A 23,142-nucleotide genomic window follows, 5' to 3' on the forward strand; every position below is an offset into this window, starting at 1 on the left:
CTCTCCCACTCACAAAGATGGTCATTCCCTTGATCTGACTTTCACCTATCGATGCATTCCTTAAAATGTAACAAACTCCCCTTTTCCTCTCTCTGACCATCATCTCCTAACTTGCAACATCACTTCCCTACCTACAACTCCTCCTCCCTCTACCCCTCACACCAAACTTCACAGAAGCACTAAGTCACTAGATCTGCATCAGTTCGCTAGCTCTCTCAAACCTCTCCTATCATCCATCACCTCCTTTTCCTACCCTGACCAATCTATCTGCCAATATAATTCCACACTTACATCGGTCATTGACACTATGGCCCCGCCAACCTTAGTTCAGAAACCACACTTTCATCCTTAGCCCTGGCATACTCCTCTGACACGATACCTACGCAGATGCTCCCGTACTACTGAGCGACACTGGAGAAAATCTCAGAGTTCAGCTGACTTTATTCACTACAAGTTCATCCTAAATTCCTATTATTCTGCCCTTAATCTTTATAAGCAACAATATTTCTCTAATCTTATCTCTACTCTTTCCTCTAACCCTAAACGTCTGTTCTCCATGTTCAACACTCTTCTCCGCCCACCCCCACCTCCAAACACAACCTCTCTCTCAGCTCAAGATTTTGCCAGCCACTTCAACAACAAAATTGACTCCATCAGAAGTGAAATCAGCTCTCAACATACTTCCAATCTCCCACCCCCTCAAAAGCTCACAATCACCCAAAACCCAAATATCCAAAAATGCAGCTCTTTTGCCCCTGTTAACAAGGATGAAGTTTCTGCCCTTATACTGTCCTCCCACCTCACTACCTGTCCCCTCGACCCCATCCCCTCACAGCTACTCCCCTCCCTCTCTTCTACCCTCACTCCCATACTCGCACACATTTTCAACCTCTCACTCAGCACTGGTATATTTCCCTCATCTCTAAAACATGCACTGGTCACACCTATACTCAAAAAACCTTCCCACGATCCAACCTCCCCTTCCAACTACCGCCCTATTTCCCTACTCCCTCTTGCCTTAAAGCTCCTCGAAAAGCTAGTTTACGCACGTCTATCCCATTTCCTTATGCTAAACTCTCTTCTTGACCCACTGCAATCTGGATTTCGTTCCCATCCCTCTACAGAGACAGCAATTGTAAAGGTTACCACTAACCTACTTACAGCAAAATCCAAAGGCCACTTCTCTCTGCTTATCCTCCTTGACCTGTCTGCAGCCTTTGACACTGTTGACCCCCCTCTTCTGCTCCAAACCCTTCAATCCTTCAGCATCTGTGACACAGCTCTCTCGTGGTTCTCTTCCTATCTGACTAACCGTACATTTAGTGTAGCCTTCTCCGGAGCATCCTCTGCCCTGTTACCACTTTCTGTTGGGGTACCTCAAGGCTCTGTCCTTGGTCCCCTTCTCTTTTCAATCTACACGTCATCACTAGGTTCCTTAATAAAGTCCCATGGGTTTCAATACCATTTGTATGCTGATGACACCCAAATCTACCTCTCTGAACCAGACCTACCTCCTTCCTTACTAACCCGTGTCACTAACTGTCTTTCTCACATCTCACCTTGGATATCCTCTCACTACCTTAAGCTAAATCTCTCCAAAACTGAACTCCTTATTTTTCCCCCTTCTTCCAATGTCTCTACCCCCAAAATTTCTATAACTGTTGATAATTCCATCATTACCCCTACCCCGCACGCCCGATGTCTTGGGGTCACACTTGACTCAGATCTTTCCTTCACTCCTCACATTCAGTCCTTGGTTAAAGCCTGCCGCTTCAACCTTAAAAACATCTTTAAAATTAGACATTTCCTTACACAAGATACAACCAAGATTTTAATCCACTCTCTCATCCTTTCCCACCTCGACTACTGCAACTCCGTCCTCTCTGGTCTACTTAGCTGCTGCATAGCTCCTTTACAATCCTTTATGAATGCCTCTGCCAGGCTCATCTTCCTTACTCGTCGCTCTTCATCTGCTGCACCTCTCTGCCAATCCCTTCACTGGCTTCCTCTTGCCTCTAGGATTAAACATAAAATCCTCACTCTGACATATAGAGCTCTCAACTGCACTGCTCCCCCCTACATCTCAGAACTTGTCTCTAGATACCCTCCCTTCCGTCCCCTTTGATCAGCTCAGGATCTCCTCCTCTCCTCCTCTCTTGTTACTTCCTCACATTCCCGTTTACAGGACTTCTCCAGACTGGCCCCCATCTTGTGGAATTCCCTGCCTCGCTCCATAAGACTCTCCCCTAGTTTTAACAGCTTCAAGCACTCCCTAAAAACTATACTAATCGGGGATGCATACAACCAACACTAACCTTTCCTAACTCCATTGCTTTCCCCTTGAACCCCTTAGAATGTAAGCCTATGGGCCCAGCTGTTTACAGATCGCTTCATAAGAACCAACTACAACAGTGAAACTCTCGACAGGGCCCTCTACCCAATTGACCCTTACAAAAGCTATCCTGTACACCGACTATGTTTACAGCGCTGCGGAATCTGTTGGCGCTCTACAAATACCTGATAATAATAATAATAATAATAATAATAATAATTAATTTTATCTATTAATTCTACTATACATATATATACAGACCCTGAGGGAAAAACAGAATTAGACACAGAGGGACCACTTAAAGGGACAGTATACTATAAAATAGTTTTTCCTTTAATGTTTTTATAATTATTTTTTTACCAGCTGCAGAGTATAAAATGTATGAGCTTTGCTTTTTAAGGTTTATTTGTGTATATGAATTAGCTGAGTTTGTGTTTTGAAGCCACAACCTAGTAAAATGAGTTGAGCTTATAAGTATAATCAGATCTCATTACTTTATCACATTGTGTACATATACTGTACCTGCTTCTTTATCTGTCCATAAACCAATCACCAATACCTAGAGAGAGCAATAGAAAATTAACATTTTATTACCTTATCTCTTCTATACCCCACAGGTAGTCTAATTTCTTCTACTGGATGTGTTTACACAGCTTGACCTTTAAGGCCAAAAACTTTCAGGATAGGTGGGGATACCACAGGCTAAATCAACTATTTCAAATGCCAATATAAGGGTAATGGAAATACTTGTAAACAATTTAATACACTCCAGCAGACAGTGGATCATTGGGAACAAATTAAATTGGAGTACATTTTTGAGTAAACTGTCCCTTTAATAATACTCCCTGTTGAGATGTTAATCTTTTCTCCTTTTCTCATATTTTTTCAACTTCCTCTGCACTGCCAAAGCCCTTCCCCTCCAGATAGTCTCATTATCGTTAAAAAACTTCTTAGGAATGTTCTTGTTTATGGAAGGCATCGCTGCTACTAAAAATGAGAAAGGGTTAGTGATACTTGTTTCCTGTCTAATCTGCCCTTTATGCCTTCCCAACCCCCCCCCCCCCTTTTTACAACACCTTGTAACTAGTACACCACCTCCCCTATAGGTGACTCATGTGATCCTCCTCTTTGTTTTCAGAGGACCCCATGCTCACCATCCGCCTTTATGATCCTTTCTTTAAAGGGGCAGTCAATACAAAAATTATAATTGTTTAAAAATATAGATAACGCCTTTACTACCCATTCCCCAGATTTGCACAAAAAAACATGGTTGTATTAACATACTTTATAACCTTTAAACCTCTCAATTTCTGTCTGTTTCTAAGTCCCTAAAAACAGCCCCCTGATCACATGCTTTTGTATTTGATTTTCATATCAGGGGATACTAGTTCATGTGAGCCATATAGATAACTCCCGTGGATTCTAACAACACAGCACTAATTGGCTTAAAGGGACAGTCTACCATAGAACTGTTATTGTTTTAAAAGCTAGATAATCCCTTTATTACCCATTCCCCAGTTTTGCATAACCAACACAGTTATATTAATATACTTTTTACCTCTCTAATTACCTTGAATCTTGGAACCTTCTTCCAGCCCCCTGATCACATGACTGTGACTGTTTATTATCTATTGTCTTGAGGGACACTCAGGTCAAATTAAACTTTCATGATTCAGATACAGCATGCATAGTTGCCAACAGTCCCTGATTTCCAGGGACAGTCCCTGGATTTTGTTGTATGTCCCTGGATTTTGTTGTATGTCCCTGGATTTTTTTTTGTCCCTGGATTTTTTTTTGTCCCTGGAAATGTCCCTGAAAATCTCTTTTGCACAACATTTGTTGTTTGCATATAAGTATATATATATATATACACACACACACATACATATATACAGATAGATAGATGACAAATAGATATAGTGTTTAATTTAAATATAATTCATTCCTAATGGAATATTGTTATTATTATTGAATGGGTTCACATATTATTTGTCTTTCTAATTTTGATGCTGTGTTGTAAAAATAACCCTATGCCCAGAATGTGTTCCAGAGACTGGGTAGGTGTAAGAGCTTGGTGCTGTAATCTGTATAATAAACTATGGATAAGTCTAAATTATACTATTACTTTCAAATGGGTGTGTTTTGATTGCAGAACTGAGTGGGCAGAGCAGTTGAACAGTAGGTCGTCAATACTCCAGTAACCCGCTTGCTTGCTCTGCTGCAAAGTGTCCCTGGATTTTTTTTTTAAATGTTGGCAACTATGCAGCATGCAATTTTAAACAACTTTCCAATTTACTTCCATTAAAGAAAATGTGCACAGTCTTTTATATTTACACCTTTTGAGGCACCAGCTCCTACTGAGCATGTGCAAGAATTCACAGACTATACGTATATGCATTTGTGATTGGCTGATTGCTATCACATGGTACAGGGGGAGTGGAAATATACATAACTTTGAAATTTATTAGAAAAAAATCTACAACTCATTTGAAATTCAGAGTAAATGCTATTATATTGTCTTGTTATCTTGCATTTGTTGATTATGCAAATTTACTGTGTTTACTGGTCCTTTAAGCATTGTATTGTGCTAAATCTTAAAGGGCCACTCAAGTCAAAATTAAACTTCATGATTCAGATACAGCATGCAATATTAAACAACTTTCCAATTTACTTCCATTAACAAAATGTGCACAGCTATTGTATTGTCTTCTTATCATGCATTTGTTGATTATGCAAATCTACAGTGTTGACTGGTCCTTTAAATAACTTTCTGTGCCTGAACACAGTGTTATCTATATGGCCCACGTGTACTTTCTGTCTCTTTGTGTTGAAAGAGGCAACCCTCAAAGGCTTGGAAATTAGCATATGAGCCTACCTAGGTTTAGTTTAAACTAAGAATACCAAGAGAAAAAAGCAAATTTGATGATTAAAGTAAATTGGAAAGTTGATTAAAATTAAAAGTCCTATCTGAATAATGAAAGTTTAATTTATACTAGACTCTCCCTTTAAATGCAAGTCACTAGATAAAGTCATGTGATCAGGGGGTGTTCAGAAGATGGTTAGAAACAAGGTACTCACAGAGGTAAAAAGTGTATTAATATAACCATATTTTCTGTGCAAAACTAAGGAATGGGTAATAAAGGGATTATCTCTCTTTTAAAACAATAAAAAATGTTGACTGTCCCTCTAACTCAGAGAGCCCATCCCTTAATTTACTCCCTTCATATTCATTCAGTCTGCTTTTGTGTGTGTCAGTAAAAATCAATGTTACTTTGTCAATACAGTGATGAACATAATTTACTGTTGGATATAGGGAAAGCAGATGTACTTCAATAAAAAATAAATATATAGATTTAATATATCAAAGAGATCCTGAAAACCTTAGCTGTACTTGTTTTGGAAGATATCACATTTTCAACTAGGAACTGTCTGACACTAGCGTTCAGCTAAAAACACTGTTTAACTGAAATTGTAAACACAAATTATTTAATTTAGTTGTTTTATGAAACATACAGTAGGCGCAGTAAAACTACATATTTTTGCAATATGATTCACTTCTAACTTGGTTTTATTAATGTAAACAGTTCATTATATTTATGTAACTGCTAACCCACATTTAGCTCATATAGGGAGAGACGGCTGGAAGGGATTTGAGCACAATGTAATTCATAACAAAAATACGTTTGCTGCATATACAGAAACATTTGATTAATCATCACAACTACTGACTGAGTACAGCATTTGTAGGGATTATATCTTCACCAGTTCCTGTATCCCTGTCCATAGTAAACTAGCATTTAGCTCCAAGTCCCTCCCCTGGCCCTCTCTGCTTCTATCCCTTTTGTACATTTAAGGTGGACTAGTGAGTTTCTGGCCAGGTAAGGAAGAAAGTAAAATTAGTAAAGCATTGTTAACAGACACAAACTAAGCTTTGATTTATAATAATTAATACATTAAATATTTATAAATCATCATATACTCTGTTCAAATGTGTATTTATTTCTATAAAATGTTAACTAGAGTAAACAATTAGTTAAGGTAATCCACCTTATAGGAACAAATGGGAGAGAGGCTGTGAGAATGCCAGGGGCAGGCTTTGCAGCTGAATGCTCCTGTATGAGAGTGAGAAATACAGGATCTGTTTGAGATAGGGAATCTGATACTTCACCAGTTGCTGGAAGTTAAATGGTTACATTGAGCTTGGGGTATCTGGAGTACTTTTTTTAACTAGGAATTGCTGGGAATTTGTAACTCACAACTGAGGTCTTTGTATCCCTACTGGAAGGTATCTCGGAAGTGATTGTGTTGAGGAGTTGCTCTGATTGGTGGGGGTAGGGAGACCTGAAGAAGTGGACTAGGGCCAAGCTGGGGTGCAAGCTGTTTGGACTCTCCCTGGGGATGTTTAATTGCATCCCTCTGTGGCGGTGCAACCGTCATGTGGAGTCCCTGGACAAAAGGCATTGCTCACTACTTACTGTCCCAGATGAAATCTACAGGTACAGTCGCAGCCTGGAGGAGCTGCTTTTGGACGCAAACCAACTGCGAGAGCTACCCAAGGTGAGGATGAGAGGCAAGGCCAATAGCACCCTGCCTACTGGTCAAGTGCCTGAGAGCCAAGTGCTCTGGTTTTGTCGTGTCAATAACTAGTTCAGCAATCAAAACTCACTTTTTTTTTCTTTAGTCTAAGTGCATTATTTGTTCATTTGAATTATTTTGAAAGAGTGGCATATATAATAAAAATGGTTTAAAGTTGTCAGGAAGCATCTCACCCACTCAAGTCACATTGTATAATTTTTAACCTGATTAATTTTTAAATATCATATTGTACTTTTACATGTGTTATCTTTATTTTCCACTTTGAAAGTCATACTTTTGAAATATGTGACTCCATTGAATTATTATAAGGCAGTCTCCTTTTTATAAAATAAAATGGGGGGGAATGAAAAGACTGAACTTAAAAAAGTGTATATATAACAATTGGTGTCACTAAAACAATTTAATACAACAAAGGCTTTATTCGTAGATATACTATGTGTATTCTGCCATTTGTCCCCCCTCCCCCATGACACTCAGCTGAGGGCTGTGACATCCTTGGATGACCAGTCACTCTGGCTGAAAATCACAGCTATAAGTTATTACTCTCTCATGGGTCCATTACTGACCTTTTGTTAAATGAATACAACAGTTACATTGTTGTAAAACTAGGGGAAACATTTTAAATAGATAATCTCAATAACATAGAAGCAAGAAATGGTTACATGATGTAATAATCACACAATTAAAAAAAAATGTCATTGACATTAAGATAAGGATAGTGAGTCATGTATGGGAGTTTTTGTCATATTTGTGGACACGGGATGTGCCTGGAGTGAGGTGGTTTCAGGCCTGTTTTTATCTTTTTGTGGGATGTGTCAAACAAGTTTTACACTGTGTTCTTCCTGGTAGGTTCTTCTGGGTGGTTACTTGGTAATTGTGAGGTTGGCAGCAAAGTTCAAGTAGCAGAGAAGTTGGTTTAATGAGTAACACTTGTGTGACCTTGAACTTAGCTGCCTCTTAACAAATGTTTTATCTTTGTTAAATTGTTTTATTATTTTTTCTTTCTGACAGGTTCACTTATACTTATTCCAGTTTTTCCTCTCAAGCATTTAGTATTCAATTGCAATTATCAAATTATAGATGAGGCTTTTTTTTTTTAACACATTACCCCCCACACACCTTTATATTAACTGAAATTGCTTTGTTATAAAACAATGTTGGTTCATTTCAGTTTTTTTAATTAATAGTGAGCTGTTATACCTGGAATGCAGTGAAAACAATGTGTACATATAGAACAAACCTAAATGACTCTGTACTGAGAAATGACTTGCTCTTTGTCTGCCTGTAATTTAAAAAAAAAAAAACTGACAATTCAACCCCTCCCCTACAAACAGAATTCTGATACTTCCAGGTTTAACAAATAAAATCCTGGGTTGGTAACACTTTTCATCTATATGAGAATAGGAAGTTAAATGACACATCTATTGTGCATATGCTGATGTAGGGAGACTTTGTTTGGCATTTAGCAATTGTATGGCACAAGCCAGTGGCTGGGTTATCTTGTCTTTCAACCCTTTTTAACACACGTGGACTTTCAGCCAGAGACTGTTTTTGTTATGTATTGAACATTTTGAGCTGGGTTAACGTGTTACTCAAGATTCTTTAATGGGCTGTGGCCCTCAGACAGTTCTTTTGCTTGCATGTTGCCCATGTTTGGTTAAAACATGTTTTTTTTTTTTAAAGAGACACACCACCTACTACAAATAATGTGCTTTTAAATTGTTTTGTAGTGCAAGCGCTAAAAAGCAGTGACACTGAAAAAATTGATGTGCCTCTGAAGCATATGTCACAGGCCACAAAAATAGCACAGTGGTCATATTTACTAGAGTACAAGAGTACACTTCTTATGAGTAATAGGAAGCAGCGGTGACTTCTGTAAAAAAATAATAATAATTTTGTTAAATTTAGATTTTCAGAGGTATATTATGCTTTTAGAGCGGTCAATGATAAAACTATTTAAACTGGGTCTTAAAGGGACAGTCTACACCAAAATTGTTATTGTTTAAAAAGATAATCCCTTTATTACTCATTCCCTAGTTTTGCACAACCAACACAGTTCTATAAATACACGTTATACCTCTGTGATTACCCTGTATATAAGCCTCTGCAAACTGCCCCCTTATTTCAGTTCTTTTGACAGACATCCATTTTAGCCAATCAGAGCTGGCTCACTGGAACTCCACGTGCGTGAGCACAGTGTTATCTATATGACACACATGAACTAACACCCTCTAGTGGTGAAAAACTGTCAAAATACCCTGAGAGAAGAGGCGGCCATCAGGCTTAGAAATTAGCATATGAACCTCCTAGGTTTAGCTGTCAACTAAGAATACCAAAAGAACAAAGCAAAATTGGTGATAAAAGTAAATTGGAAAATTGTTTAAAATTACATTTTCTATCTGAATCATGAAAGTTTATTTTGGACTAAACTGTCCCTTTAAAGGGACGTTAAACTCAAAACGTTATTCCCCCTAAAGAGCTGGATTACATATGGAGCACAATCAATAGTACAGGGTGCAGTATCTGGTATTACAAGTAAATGGTAGATATTTTAATCAAATCAACTTAATTTAAGCACTTCTTCCTCCCCTTTTTTATTTTTTTTATTTTAAGCTCACTCTATAATTTAATGGATAGTGCAGGGTGTTATATTAGCAAATTCATTGGGCTTATATTACAAATGCTGAGTTAAATCTTGTGCTTGAGCGCAATCCAAAATATGACTTGGTGCACCAAGAGCTTGAGCAATATCCAACATAAATTTTACTGAACACCCCCATAGAAATGTATTATGTGATGGATTTAGCGTGCCCTTGCCATGCAAATGTTAGTGCACCCTAGGCTATAGCTTGAGTGCTAAAAATAACTTTAAACTATATGAGCTAAAAAATAGAAAAACTATTAATTGCTCTTTAGCAATGTTAACGACAAAATAGCACAAATATTTTTGAGCTACATTTGTAATCTAGCCCAAACTTTGCAGTGCGCTTTATTTCCTTACTTTGCTTGTTTTTGTTTTCCCTGTAATTTAAGTATGAAAATTATTTTCCACTGCTCCCAGAGAGGCTGGTGTGCATTCCGTGAAATTCAGAGCTCTCATCTTCCTACGTGCTGCACAGTTATTGTTTGATATACACAAGAACGTAAGATAAATATGTGTCTTTTAGAGGTTTTGTTCACCTCCGACTGTAGAAGAAGGTGGCTCTTCATGCCGATCGCCTATTTTCATTGCTGCATTTATTCTTTTGCAACAGCAATGCACTAAAATCTGTGCAAATCCGAATTTGAGTGCATTGCTGTTGCACAATAATAAATGCAGAGCGGCACATTCGGAGGTGAACGAAACCTCTAATAAATAACACGCAAGTCTGAATGAATGTAAATGGGGACTGAAAAACAAAACACATTTGTTTTCTATTCTTTTAAAACATTTGTTTGTATGCAGACCTTTGCAATATGGCGCATAAATGAAAACTGACTTTACTATCCCTTTAAACAAAACTTAGTTTTTATGTATTATTAAAAAAAAAAAAAAAATTTAAACTGCTAAATTATTTGTGGTAGGAAAAATGATAAAATTAATGGGGCGTTCTAGTTGACCTAACAGGCCAAATTTTAAGGCTATATGAACTGGAGCACAGGTGAAATAATCAGCTCATTAGTAAACTTAGTTATTTTACCTGCTCTCATACAAGGTAATGCTGAAATTCTGGCCTGTTGGAGAGGGCTGAGGAGAAGTTTGAAAACCAGTGTTCAAGTCTAATGATAAATGCCCTGGTTCATTAATACATGTTATTAAAGGACCATTATAGCAACAACAAAAAATGTTGTGCTTTAATTCATTATGCTGCAAGTCTATATGTGTTTAACCCCACAATGAAGTTAAACACATAATGAAAGTCCTGCTTGGGAGCTGCAGATAAATTCTGGTCATGATTTGAAACTGCTGCTTATCTATTCAGCAATGACAATTGTTAGGGAAGTTCTGTGACTAATAATGTAAATAATGCACTTAAACATATGTGTACATTTGTTTTCAGCTTGTATCCATAAGCAATCACATTTACAACCATAAACATTTTATGACCTGAGGAGATTTCATGTTAAATATGCTTTTATAGATACTAAAATAGGAATTTGCATACAATTAGAAGTGTTTTTGTAATATAGATGTCGGCAAATGAAAGATTTATTCTGTAAGTTTTCCAGTTCCAATTGAAATGCACTTGTGTATGAATGCATTTATGCCTCTCTTAAATATAACATGCATTTCTAAATGAACCACTTTTTTTATATCCCTCCTAACTAAAACCATTATACTTCTATATACATGAACTACAAATAAGCAATTTTACAGCAGGGTAAGGTTCTGAAGAATATTTATATACATATTATACTTTTAATTAGAATAAGCCCAGCACAGAGATGATAACCAATTGCAACTAGGGAGGTAGAGCACTAGTTCATAATGGGAAATATCTTTTTATATATTACTGTATATGTGTGTACTAAAGAACTGTCTATAACATGTAAGGTCTTCAGTAATCTTGTGGGGCTATACTCATGTTACATACTTTTCTAATGTATTTTTTTTCCAGTCATTCCAATGTTATAGTGGTGGCTTTTTTTAGTAGTGCAGTAGAAATGTTGTCACAAGCACTAGCTGTTTGTAGAATACAGATCTTATAAATAAGTTAACTCCTTCAAACTGTCAATGACATTTAGTTGTCTTTCTTCATTGTAAGATTGTTGCTGAGGGTGTGGTCAGAAGAGAACCCAGAAAGCTGTAACTAGCACACTATATTTCCATGTGAAAGACTCTATTGTTTGGAATTAACTAGGGCAGATAAGGATTCTATCTATGTGTGTGCATTTTATTATCTTTAATTATCTTATCTTCCCCTTTTAAAGGGGGCATTAAAAAAAAAAAAGTATCAATGTAGAGTCAGGAATACCCTTTCAAATAGGCTGGGCTCTTTTTTCTTTTTCTTACATTCTGCTATCTCTTGTTTACATGGCCTTTCAATGTGCAATACTGAATTATTCAAAGTTTTAGTATTGATGGTGGTTTCATCAAGTAAAATCAGCTATTTTAAATGACAAAATAAAGGCACATTTGCGGTTGTAAACAGTTTATTACACTCTTACTCTAAAACAGGTAATTGAGAACACATTAAGGTGGGAAATATTTACAGTATGATCCTTTAAAGGACAATTAAATGAAATAGAAGTACATAATCAGTAGATACTTAAGACAATACAAAAGCACTTAGTCTGAATTTCAAATGAGTAGTAGATTTTTTTTTTATTTTTTTTTATTTTAAATTCTGACAATTTAAAAAAATGTGTTCAATTTAGCCAATCACAAAATGTTTATACAGCAAATTCTTGCACATGCTGAGTTATAGCTGGTGCATCAGAAAGTTTGCATATATAAGACTGCACATATATTACAATGCAAGTGAATTGAAAAGTTGTTAACTATTGCGTGCTATATCTGAACGATGAAAAGTTTAATTTTGACTTGTGTTCCTTTAAAGATTAATATACATTTGGGAAATCGCAATTATCAGACAGCTATGTGATTATAATTGCTGAACTCTTTGGTGTGAAACCATTTATTAGCACTCTAAATAATAGTGGTTTGCCAAATATATAAAACTTACCAGCTTGGCAGTTATTATTTTTTTATTTTAAGTTAGAGAGAATTATTAAACTAATCAAAAAATTTGGGAAGCACAACACATTATGCTCTTTAAAAAAAATCCTCCTCTAATAATAAATACACCACAGTAGCATTGTATATACTGAACTTTAGCCAGACTACTGTGCATATATATTCAGAAAAATATGTTGCTTTATACCTAACTGCATGACTTAATTTCATACATTTTTATTGTTTAAAAAGATAATCCCTTTATTACCCATTCCCCAGTTTTGCATAACAAACACAGTTATATTAATATACCTTTTACTTATGTGATTACCTTGTATCTTTGCATCTGCAGGCTGCCTCCTTATCTCAGTTCTAGTTACAGACTTGCACTGTAGACAGTTTGTGCAGACTCATGAATAACTCTATGGGAGTGAGCACAATGTTATCTATATGGCACACATAAACAAGCAGTGTCTTGCTCCGAAAAGTCATAAAAATACCCTTAGATGTAGACAGCCTGCAGGGACATAGAAACAGGCCAGGATTTACATATTTAAAGGTTAGAAAGTATAAATGTTTTGTACATGATCCATTTTGATATAGCCTATACAGCTTTTTTTTTTTTTTTTTTTTTTTAAATAACATTGCGCTGATTTTCAGGCTCCTAACCAAGCTCCAAAATTTTTAGGAGACTACTGATGTATACCTACTCCAGCTTGCTCCTGTTTGTGTAAAGGGGCTTTTTATATGCAGAGGAGGGGGTACTGTGCAATAGAACCACACTTGCAGTGGGTGTTCCTGCTACCTTTTCAACAGTGCTAAACCTGGAGCTTCTAAGTCATTTTTTAAACGGTTTTATACTGAATTTTTTGATCAGTATCCGTGCATATTATTCTTTATAGAAGTGTCTATTACATGCAGTTAAATGACAATTGGTGTATAGCGTTATCTTTATTTTTAAACTATAACAATTTTGGAGTAGACTGTCACTTGAAAATGCTCCAGTCTCCTAAGTGTTTTTTTTTTTTTTTTTTCCATGGACATAGACTTGACTGGCTACAAACAACTTGCTTTTTTTTTCTTCTTTGCTTTCATTATTTTCAGCTGTCTTGTTACCGAGTTCCCATAGTATTAGTGTGATGAACCAGCACTTTAGTGTCCCACAGCAGTAGGTCCCCATCTAGACAGCACAGTAATACCTTCACTTGCTGAACATACTTGGTTTTCCTAGCCTGCTTATTTCACTATTCAGTTTCACTCAATTACTCCCAGAGTTGAGCAAGCACTGACAACCAGCCCACTCTGCCACTGGTCAACAAATCTGCCCATATTTCCCTCTCAGGCTGGCCAACGTGCATAGCATCATTGGGACATGCTGCAATAGGCAAATCACATTTCAGTGTCATGTTGCGGTTAGACGAGAAAGGTGTGAAAGGTGATATGAGGGGTGTCTGCAGCAGCACCACCATGCGTGGGTGGCATTGTGGGAATTTTAATTCCCAGTCAAGTGGCCTATAAAGCAGCCAGATGCACCGGGCTAAACTTTAAAGGGACAGTCAACACCAGAATTTTTGTTTTAAAAGATAGATAATCACTTAATTACCTATACCCCAGTTTTGCATAACCAACACAGTAATAATACACATTTTACCTCTAAGCCTCTGTAGACTGTCCCCTTATTTCAGTTCTTTCGATAGACTTGCATTTTAGCCAATTGGTGCTCACTCCTCGGTAAATTTACGTGCATGAGCTCAATGTTATTTATATGAAACACATGAACTAACGCCCTCTAGTGGTGAAAAACTGTCAAAATGCATTTAGATTAGAGGCGACCTTCAAGGTCTAAGAAATTAGCATATGAACCTCCTAGGTTTAGCTTTCAACTAAGAATACCAAGAGAACAAAACAAAATTGGTGATAAAAGTAAATTGGAAAGTTGTTTAAAACTACATTCCCTACTTGAATTGGGTTTTTTTCGGACTTGGCTGTCCCTTTAAGTACCGCTGTCTGTGGCAAGTGGTGGCCAGCAAGGTTAATTAGGGAGCCTATTATAATAATAGGAGCCCAAAAAAATTATCCAATGTTAAAAGGGGTCATAGGTGAAAAAAGCTTTTTAACCCTTTCGTGACAGGGTTAAAGTGCCTACATCGGAACAACTGTTCCGATGTAGACAAATTGAAACTACGCGATCGTGCATACGATCGCGAGATTTCAATTATTGGATCGCATCTGGGGGGCGTCCCTACAATCCTAGGAACGCCCTCCAGACCGCGATTAAATCCCTGAAGCACAGAAGGCTTCAGGACAGCCGTTAGTTATGACGTTCCATTCCGTCATAACGGCTTTAAAGCCCAGTCTAATTATGACGGAATGGAACGGCATAACGGCTTTAAAAGGTTAAGTACTGTCTATAAAAATCTATGTAAACATAGCCAGCAGAAGAAATTACACTCCCAGTGGGAGGCAGGAGAGATAAGTAATTAAATGTTAATCTTAAAATGTTCTCGCCATGTACTAAGCAGCGTGCCTTCTTTCCAAAATGTAAGTGACCGCAGCTTCTTATACTCTCTGCCACCTCTTAGTTGGCAGATTGCACTCACTCCAAAATTGTGTGTGTGTGTGTAATGATACATTCCCGTGCCACAAAGCCAGGCGGACAGCCGGCTAATTAATTTAGAAAAAAATATTTAAAGGAGCCTTTTATCATACATGTTATACTGTGCTACTGGTATATCAACTAATTGGAAGCATAATAACAATTTTACAGTACATTGTCCCATTAAGGAAAGGTTAAAAGACCATTAAGTAGTGTAGATTTGCATAATCAACAAATGCGTAATAAAAACTCAATGCAAAAGCTCCTATTCTGAATTTCAGATTAGTAGTAGATTTGTTCCCTGACAAATTTCAAAGTTGGTTCAATTTTCCTTTCCCTGCAAGTGTAACAACCATCAGCCAATCGCAAACTGCATATATTATGAGAATTCTTGCACATGCTCAGTAGGAGCTGGTGCCTCAAAGTGTGCATATAAAGACTGCCTACGTTTTGATTATAGAAGTAAAATAAAGCATGACATTTTAAACCACTTTCCATCAGAATCATATAGTTTAATTTTGACTTTAGTGTTCCTTTTTAAAGGGACAGTCAACACCAAAAAAGTTATTGTTTAAAAACATAGATAAGGCCTTTAAAACCTATTCCCTAGCTTTGGACAAACAACATTGTTATATTAATATACTTTTATAACATTTAAGCCTCTACATTTCTGCCTGTTTCTAAGCCACTACGGACAGCCTCTTATCACATGCTGTTTTTTAAGCTTTTCACAACAGGAAACTGCTAGTTTATATGGGCCATATACTGTAGATAACATTGTGCTCACACCTGTGGGTTGTGGATGACACTGCACTTATTGGATAAAATGCAACTCAATATATAATAAATAAAAAGCCATGTGATCAGGGGGCAGTCTGCAGAGGCTTAGATACAAGGTAATAACAGAGGTTAAAAGTAAATTTATATAACTATGTTGGCTGTGCAAAACTTTGGAATGGGTAATAAAGGGATTATCTATATTTTTAGACAATAACAATTTTGGAGTTGGCTGTACCTTTTAATGTTGTGCTTACAGAGTTTTTAGACATATACAATTTATAATCCTAAACACCAGAATTTAGTCTTTTTATGCTTTTTTGTGTAATACATTTTTCACCTGATAATTTGTATACAAAGGTAAGCATTTCTTTTTTAATAGAAACAGATTTAATTCTTTATTTATTTTGGCATCCACCCATGGGTGGTTGTTGTTGTTGTTGTTGCAGTTATTATCTCATTTGTGGTGTGGGTTTACTCTGAGATGGAAGAAAGTCATTTTTAGATACATTAGCCTTGCACTTGAATCTATCTATCCTCCCTATGAAAACATCAAGGTTCTATAGTCCATTGTCACCTTACAAATTAAGATCTGATGATTAAATGAAACCTCTACAACTTTTAAAAATACTTCCCTTTGTTTTCTCCACTATTTATGTTATGAGATCACTTATACATATATGATATCATTCATTTTTAGATAGATGATTGCCACATTTATTCATGGAAGGAACTGTTATGTAGGTAATCTGTTTGTGGTTTTTTTGTTTTCTTTTCAGTAAAAGAAAATTGATTATATTGTACAGTCATTTAAAACTCTTAAGTATTTTGTTGGTCGTTTTAGGGCTACATAACTTCTCGTGGTTAGACACCGTTAATGTCCTCTGTGTCTCTTCAGTCTCTGTACATACTAGTGTGGGCATGTACGTCCTCTTGTGAAAAATGCAGCGCACTGTGGGAGTAGTTATTTAAAATGTGTGTTCAAACTTGCTAAACAAACAAGGGCTTAGTTCAACATTATTACTTCATTATATTCAAAATTCTTATTCTAATGTTTTGTTTGCAAGGACTAACATTATTTTTATTTATTTTTCATGTAATTGGTAACAGCCTTCGAAAGATCAGTTTTTATTTATTCCATCAAAACTTTGTTTAAATGAAAAATTACAATACTTTCTAGTGTTAGTGACATTATAATTAAATGTATTCTATCATGTATATGAAAGATCAGTGATTACATTTACTCAATTTATCTTGGGGGGAAAATGGTTTATACTATGATGTAATAAAATAACAATAAAGTCAAAATTAAACTTTCATAGTTTAGATAACACGTGCAAATTTGCTTCATTCTCTTTGTAAACCTAGGTAGGCTTAGTGGAGCTCAGAAGCAAGCATGTATAACATTGTTGCAAACACTGTCATAGGGGCCTAGTGGAGCTCAGAAGCAAGCATGTATAACATTGTTGCAAACACTGTCATAGGGGCCTAGTGGAGCTCAGAAGCAAGCATGTATAACATTGTTGCAAACACTGTCATAGGGGCCTATCCGCCAGAAACAGCAGTTATAAAGCAGCGGTCACAAAGACCGCTGCTACATAACCTGTCCGCCTGCTCTGAGCAGGCGGACAGACTTTGCCGGAAATCAACCCGATCGGGTTGATTGACACCCCCCCTGCTGGAGGCCCATTGGCCACGAGTCTGCAGGGGGCAGCGTTGCACCAGCAGCTCTTGTGAGCTGCTGGTGCAATGCTGAATACGGCAAGCAAATTACTCGCCATATTCAGCGAGGTCTGGCGGACCTGATCCGCACTGTCGGATCAGGTCCGCCAGACTCTCTTAAATAGGGGCCATAGTGTGTTAGACACATGCATGCTCCTGAGCTCTTATGAGTCCACCTAGGTTTAGTCTTCAACAGATGATATAAAGGCCATCATTGTTTTTTGGGTATACATTTTTTACATAAGTTAAGACAATCACCACATTGCAAATTCTCTATATACAAAGTCAATCTTTAAAAGCATTTTACGTAGTAACTTTTATATTTGTATGGGGTGTACATTGCTAGCACAGCATATATCTCTTCCCTCTGCACTTACATGTGGCAGCCAGGCTCATTCATTACTGTCATCCTTTCACCTTCTTTTCTGCTCCCACATGTTGATAACCAGGTCCCTTACAGGTAAAAGATTTGGGGGATCGTTCCATGTTAAAGGGATACAATTTTTTCTTTCATGATTCAGATAGAGCCTGCAATTTTAAGCAACTTTCTAATTTACTCCTATTATCAATGTTTCTTCATTCTCTTTGCATCTTTATTTAAAAAAAAATGCAGGAATCTAAGCTTAGGGGCCGGCCCATTTTTGGTTCAGCACTTGGGTAGCGCTTGGTGGCTACATTAGCCCTTTGAGAAAGCCGGTAAGCCGGCGAAACATGGAAAGGAGAGAGGGCCGGTGGGAGCTTGCATTTTTAAATACAGTACCTTTATGGCTATAGACAGAACAATGTTTAAACAGAATTAGGCTGGAGGAAATTCAGCAAAGTATAGGATTCTCACTATTAAAGGGACATAAAACCTACATTCTAGATTACGAGTCTTGCGTTAGCCTTAAAAAGCAGCGTTGAGAGGTCCCAACGCTGCTTTTTAACACCCGCTGGTATTACGAGTCTAGCAGGTACAGGTGTACCGCTCACTTTTTTTTTTTCTGCGACTCGAGCTTACCGCAAATCCCCTTACGTCAATTGCGTATCCTATCTTTTAAATGGGATTTGCCTAATGCCGGTATTACGAGTCTTGGAAGAAGTGAGCACTAGACCCTCTCCTGTCAAGACTCCTACCGCATTTAAAAGTCAGTAGTTAAGAGTTTTATGCGCTAACGCCATAACATAAAACTCTTAACTAAAGTGCTAAAAAGTACACTAACACCCATAAACTACCTATTAATCCCTAAACCGAGCCCCGCCCCACATCACAAACACTTAAATACATTTTTTAACCCCTAATCTGCCGGCCGGACATTGCCGCCACTTTAATGAATATATTAACCCCTAAACCGCTGCACTCCTGTCTTGCAAACACTAGTTTAATTTTATTAACACCTAATCTGCCGTCCCTAACATCGCCAACATCTACCTACATTTATTAACCCCTAATCTGCCGCCCACAACGTCGCCGCTACTATATTAAATTTATTAACCCCTAAACCTAAGTCTAAACCTAAGTCTAACACCCCCCTAACTTAAATATACTTTAAATAAAACTAAATAAAATTACTACAATTAAATAAATTATTCCTATTTAAAACTAAATACTTACCTGCAAAATAAACCCTAAGCTAGCTACAATATAACTAATAGTTACATTGTAGCTATCTTAGGATTTATATTTATTTTACAGGCAACTTTGTATTTATTTTAACTAGGTACAATAGTTATTAAATAGTTATTAACTATATAAGAACTACCTAGTTAAAATAAAGACAAATATACCTGTAAAATAAATCCTAACCTAAATTACAATTGCACCTAACACTACACTATCATTAAATTAATTACCTAAACTACAATTAAATACAATTAAATAAACTAAAGTACATAAAAAACAAACACTAAATTACAGAAAATAAAAAATAATTACAAGAATTTTAAACTAATTACACCTAATCTAATCCCCCTAATAAAATAAAAAAGCCCCCCAAAATAATAAAAAAATCCCTACTCTATACTAAATTACAAATAGCCCTTAAAAGGACTTTTTGTGGGGCATTGCCCCAAATTAATCATCTCTTTTACCTGAAAAAAAAAAAATACAATACCCCCCAACATTAAAACCCACCACCCACACACCCAACCCTACTCTAAAACCCACCCAATCCCCCCCCCTTAATAAAACCTAACGCTAACCGCTTGAAGATAAACCTACCTTGAGACGTCTTCATCCGATCCGGGCAGAAGAGAACCTCCAGATGGGCAGAAGTCTTCATCCAGGCGGCATCTTCTATCTTCATCTATCCGGAGCGGATTGGGTCCATCTTGAAGCCATAGCATGTTTGAATGTCATTTTATCTAATCACTTAAGGGTGTGCTGACACCTAGCAAACTTACCCTATGATTAAGTGCTCAATTGAGCACGAAACTAGTCAGGGAGTTTGGTGTTGTGTACTTTTTAGCACGTTTCAATAAAGGTAAATTTTGTTTTACTTTAATTTTGCCCTGTGACTCCTTTGCAATAGTGCTGCTGTGCTCCTTGTATTTTTGTATTTATTTTTCGGCTACACCAGCCATTTGTATTCAGCAAGCACCCCTGTGACCTGCTCTCTACTTGGATTAATCCGCCCCTGCTCACGGATCTCGCTGGAACTACCGCATCTGCAGCGGCTTGGCCTCTTGTGTGAATTTCGACGCGGAGCATCCTCTTCTTCCGACGACTCCCGACGAATGAAGGTTCCTTTTAAATGACATCATCCAAGATGGTGTCCCTTGAATTCCAATTGGCTGATAGGATTCTATTAGCCAATCGGAATTAAGGTAGGAAAAATCCTATTGGCTGATCCAATCAGCCAATAGAATTGAGCTTGCATTCTATTGGCTGTTCCAATCAGCCAATAGAATGCAAGCTCAATTCTATTGGCTGATTGCATCAGCCAATAGAATTTTTTCCTACCTTAATTCCGATTGGCTGATAGAATCCTATCAGCCAATCAGAATTCAAGGGATGCCATCTTGGAAGACGTCATTTAAAGGAACCTTCATTTGTCGGGAGTCGTCGGAAGAAGAGGATGCTCCGCGTCGGCTGGCTTCAAGATGGACGCACTCCGCTCCGGATGGATGAAGATAGAAGATGCCGCCTGGATGAAGACTTCTGCCCCTATGGAGGACCACTTGTGCCCGGCTGGGTGAAGACGTCTCAAGGTAGGGTAATCTTCAAAGGGGTTAGTATTAGGTTTTATTAAGGGGGGATTGGGTGGGTCTAAGAGTAGGGTTGGGTGTGTGGGTGGTGGGTTTTAATGTTGGGGGAGTATTGTATTTTTTTTTTTTTTTTTTTTTACAGGTAAAAGAGCTGATTACTTTTGGGCAATGCCCCGCAAAAAGCTCTTTTAAGGGCTATTTGTAATTTAGTGTAGGGTAGGGATTTTTATTATTTTGGGGGGCTTTTTTTATTTTATTAGGGGGATTAAATTAGGTGTAATTAGTTTAAAATTCTTGTAATTATTTTTTATTTTCTGTAATTTAATGTTTGTTTTTTTTGTACTTTAGTTTATTTAATTTAATTGTAGTTAGTTTAGGTAATTAATTTAATGATAGTGTAGTGTTAGGTGTAATTGTAATTTAGCTTAGGATTTATTTTACAGGTATATTTGTCTTTATTTTAACTAGGTAGTTATTATATAGTTAATAACTATTGTACCTAGTTAAAATAAATACAAAGTTGCCTGTAAAATAAAAATAAATCCTAAAATAGATAGACTAATAGTTATATTGTAACTAGTTTAGGGTTTATTTTACAGGTAAGTATTTAGTTTTAAATAGCATTAATTTATTTAATTGTAGTAATTTTATTTCGTTTTATTTAAATTTATATTTAAGTTAGGCGGGTGTTAGACTTAGGTTTAGACTTAGGTTTAGGGGTTAATAAATTTAATATAGTAGCGGCAACGATGGGGGCGGCAGATTAGGGGTTAATAATTGTAGGTAGATTGCGGCGACATTGGGGGCGGGAGATTAGGGGTTAATAAATACAAAGTAGGTGTTGGCGATGTTGGGGGCAGCAGATTAGGGGTTCATAGTGATAATGTAGGTGGTGGCGGTGTCCGGAGCAGCAGATTAGGGGTTAAAAATATAATGCAGGTGTCAGCGATGTCTGGAACGGCAGATAGGGGTTAATAAGTGTAAGATTAGGGGTGTTTAGACTCGGGTTCATGTTAGGGTGTTACGTGTAGACATACATTTTCTTTCCCCATAGGAATCAATGGGGTTGCGTTAGAAGCTGAACGCTGCTTTTTTGCAGGTGTTAGTTTTTTTTCAGCCGATTCTGCCCCATTGATTCGTATGGGGAAATCATGCACGGGCATATTTAGCCAGCTCAACGCTACCGTAAGCAACGCTGGTATTGAGGTGAGATGTGGAGTTAAATTCTGCTCTACGCTCACCTTTTTGCGGCTAACGCCGGGTTAAAAAATACCTGTAATACCAGCGTTGTCTTAAGTGAGCGGTGGAAAAAAAACTGCTTGTTAGCAACGCACCCCTGTTACTGCAAAACTCGTAATCTCGGTGATGGTTTTTAAACAACTTTTAAATTTACTAATGTTATGAAATTTCTTTTTTTTTTTATTGTTTATCTTTTGTTGACAAGCTGGGATGCAAGCTCAGGGGTGTGCACGTGTCTACAGCACTATATGGCAACAATGTAATTGTTTTGCAACAATGTAATACATTAGCAGGAGCACTAGATGGCAGCACTATTTCCTGTCATGAAGTGCTTCAGGCAGGTGCACGCTACCTACTTAGGTATCCCTTCAACAAAGAATAACATGAAAACAAAGCAAATTTGATAATAAAAGTAAATTGGAAACTTTTTTTAAAAATTGTATTCTCTAACTGAAAAATTTAAACACATTTTTCGGGATTAATGTCCCTTTTTAAGTACAATATTACCAGAATAATACACGCCGCAGAAGCGGTCAGAAAATAAAGGATTCTTGTTATCAAGTATTATTATTATTATTATTATTATTATTATTCTTTATTTATAAAGCGCCAACAGATTCTGCAGCGCTGTCCATGGGTACAAAGATAAAAGTACAGTACAATACAATATAAAAGACATCAGACAAAGTTTAACACACAAATACAGGGGGAATTGAGGGCCCTGTTCCTGTGGGAACTTACAATCTAGATGGTAGGAGGGTGAGAAACAGGAGGTGGGGACTGCAAAGGTGAGAATGATGTTAGTGTGGAGTTAGATGGGGCAGCAGTTAGGCAAGTAGAATTCATTTGTTACTAATTTGGAGATAGGCTTCCATGAAGAGAAAGGTCTTTAGGGAGCGTTTAAAGGAGGAAAGGTTAGGGGAGAGTCTGACAGCTCTAGGAAGTGCATTCCAGATGGTTGGTGCCGCACGAGAGAAGTCCTGTAGCCTAGCATGGGAGGAGTTAATGGTAGAAGATGCAAGGAGCAGGTCATTGTTG

At 37.2% G+C, this 23,142-nt stretch overlaps 1 protein-coding gene across 1 annotated transcript in view; it reads left to right on the forward strand.

Moving 5' to 3' along the window:
- The first annotated feature begins 6,430 nt into the window (after positions 1-6,430).
- LRRC1 (leucine rich repeat containing 1) overlaps positions 6,431-23,142 on the forward strand; it is a 447,671-nt gene continuing 430,959 nt past the window's right edge. The window contains exon 1 of the mRNA XM_053710387.1: positions 6,431-6,889. Within this exon, the coding sequence (XP_053566362.1) occupies positions 6,731-6,889 (159 nt within the window). The 5' untranslated portion in view covers positions 6,431-6,730. The remainder of the gene's footprint in view (positions 6,890-23,142) is intronic.

Source organism: Bombina bombina, chromosome 4, assembly GCF_027579735.1.
Source record: "Bombina bombina isolate aBomBom1 chromosome 4, aBomBom1.pri, whole genome shotgun sequence".
In the NCBI taxonomy this organism is placed as follows: domain Eukaryota; kingdom Metazoa; phylum Chordata; class Amphibia; order Anura; family Bombinatoridae; genus Bombina; species Bombina bombina.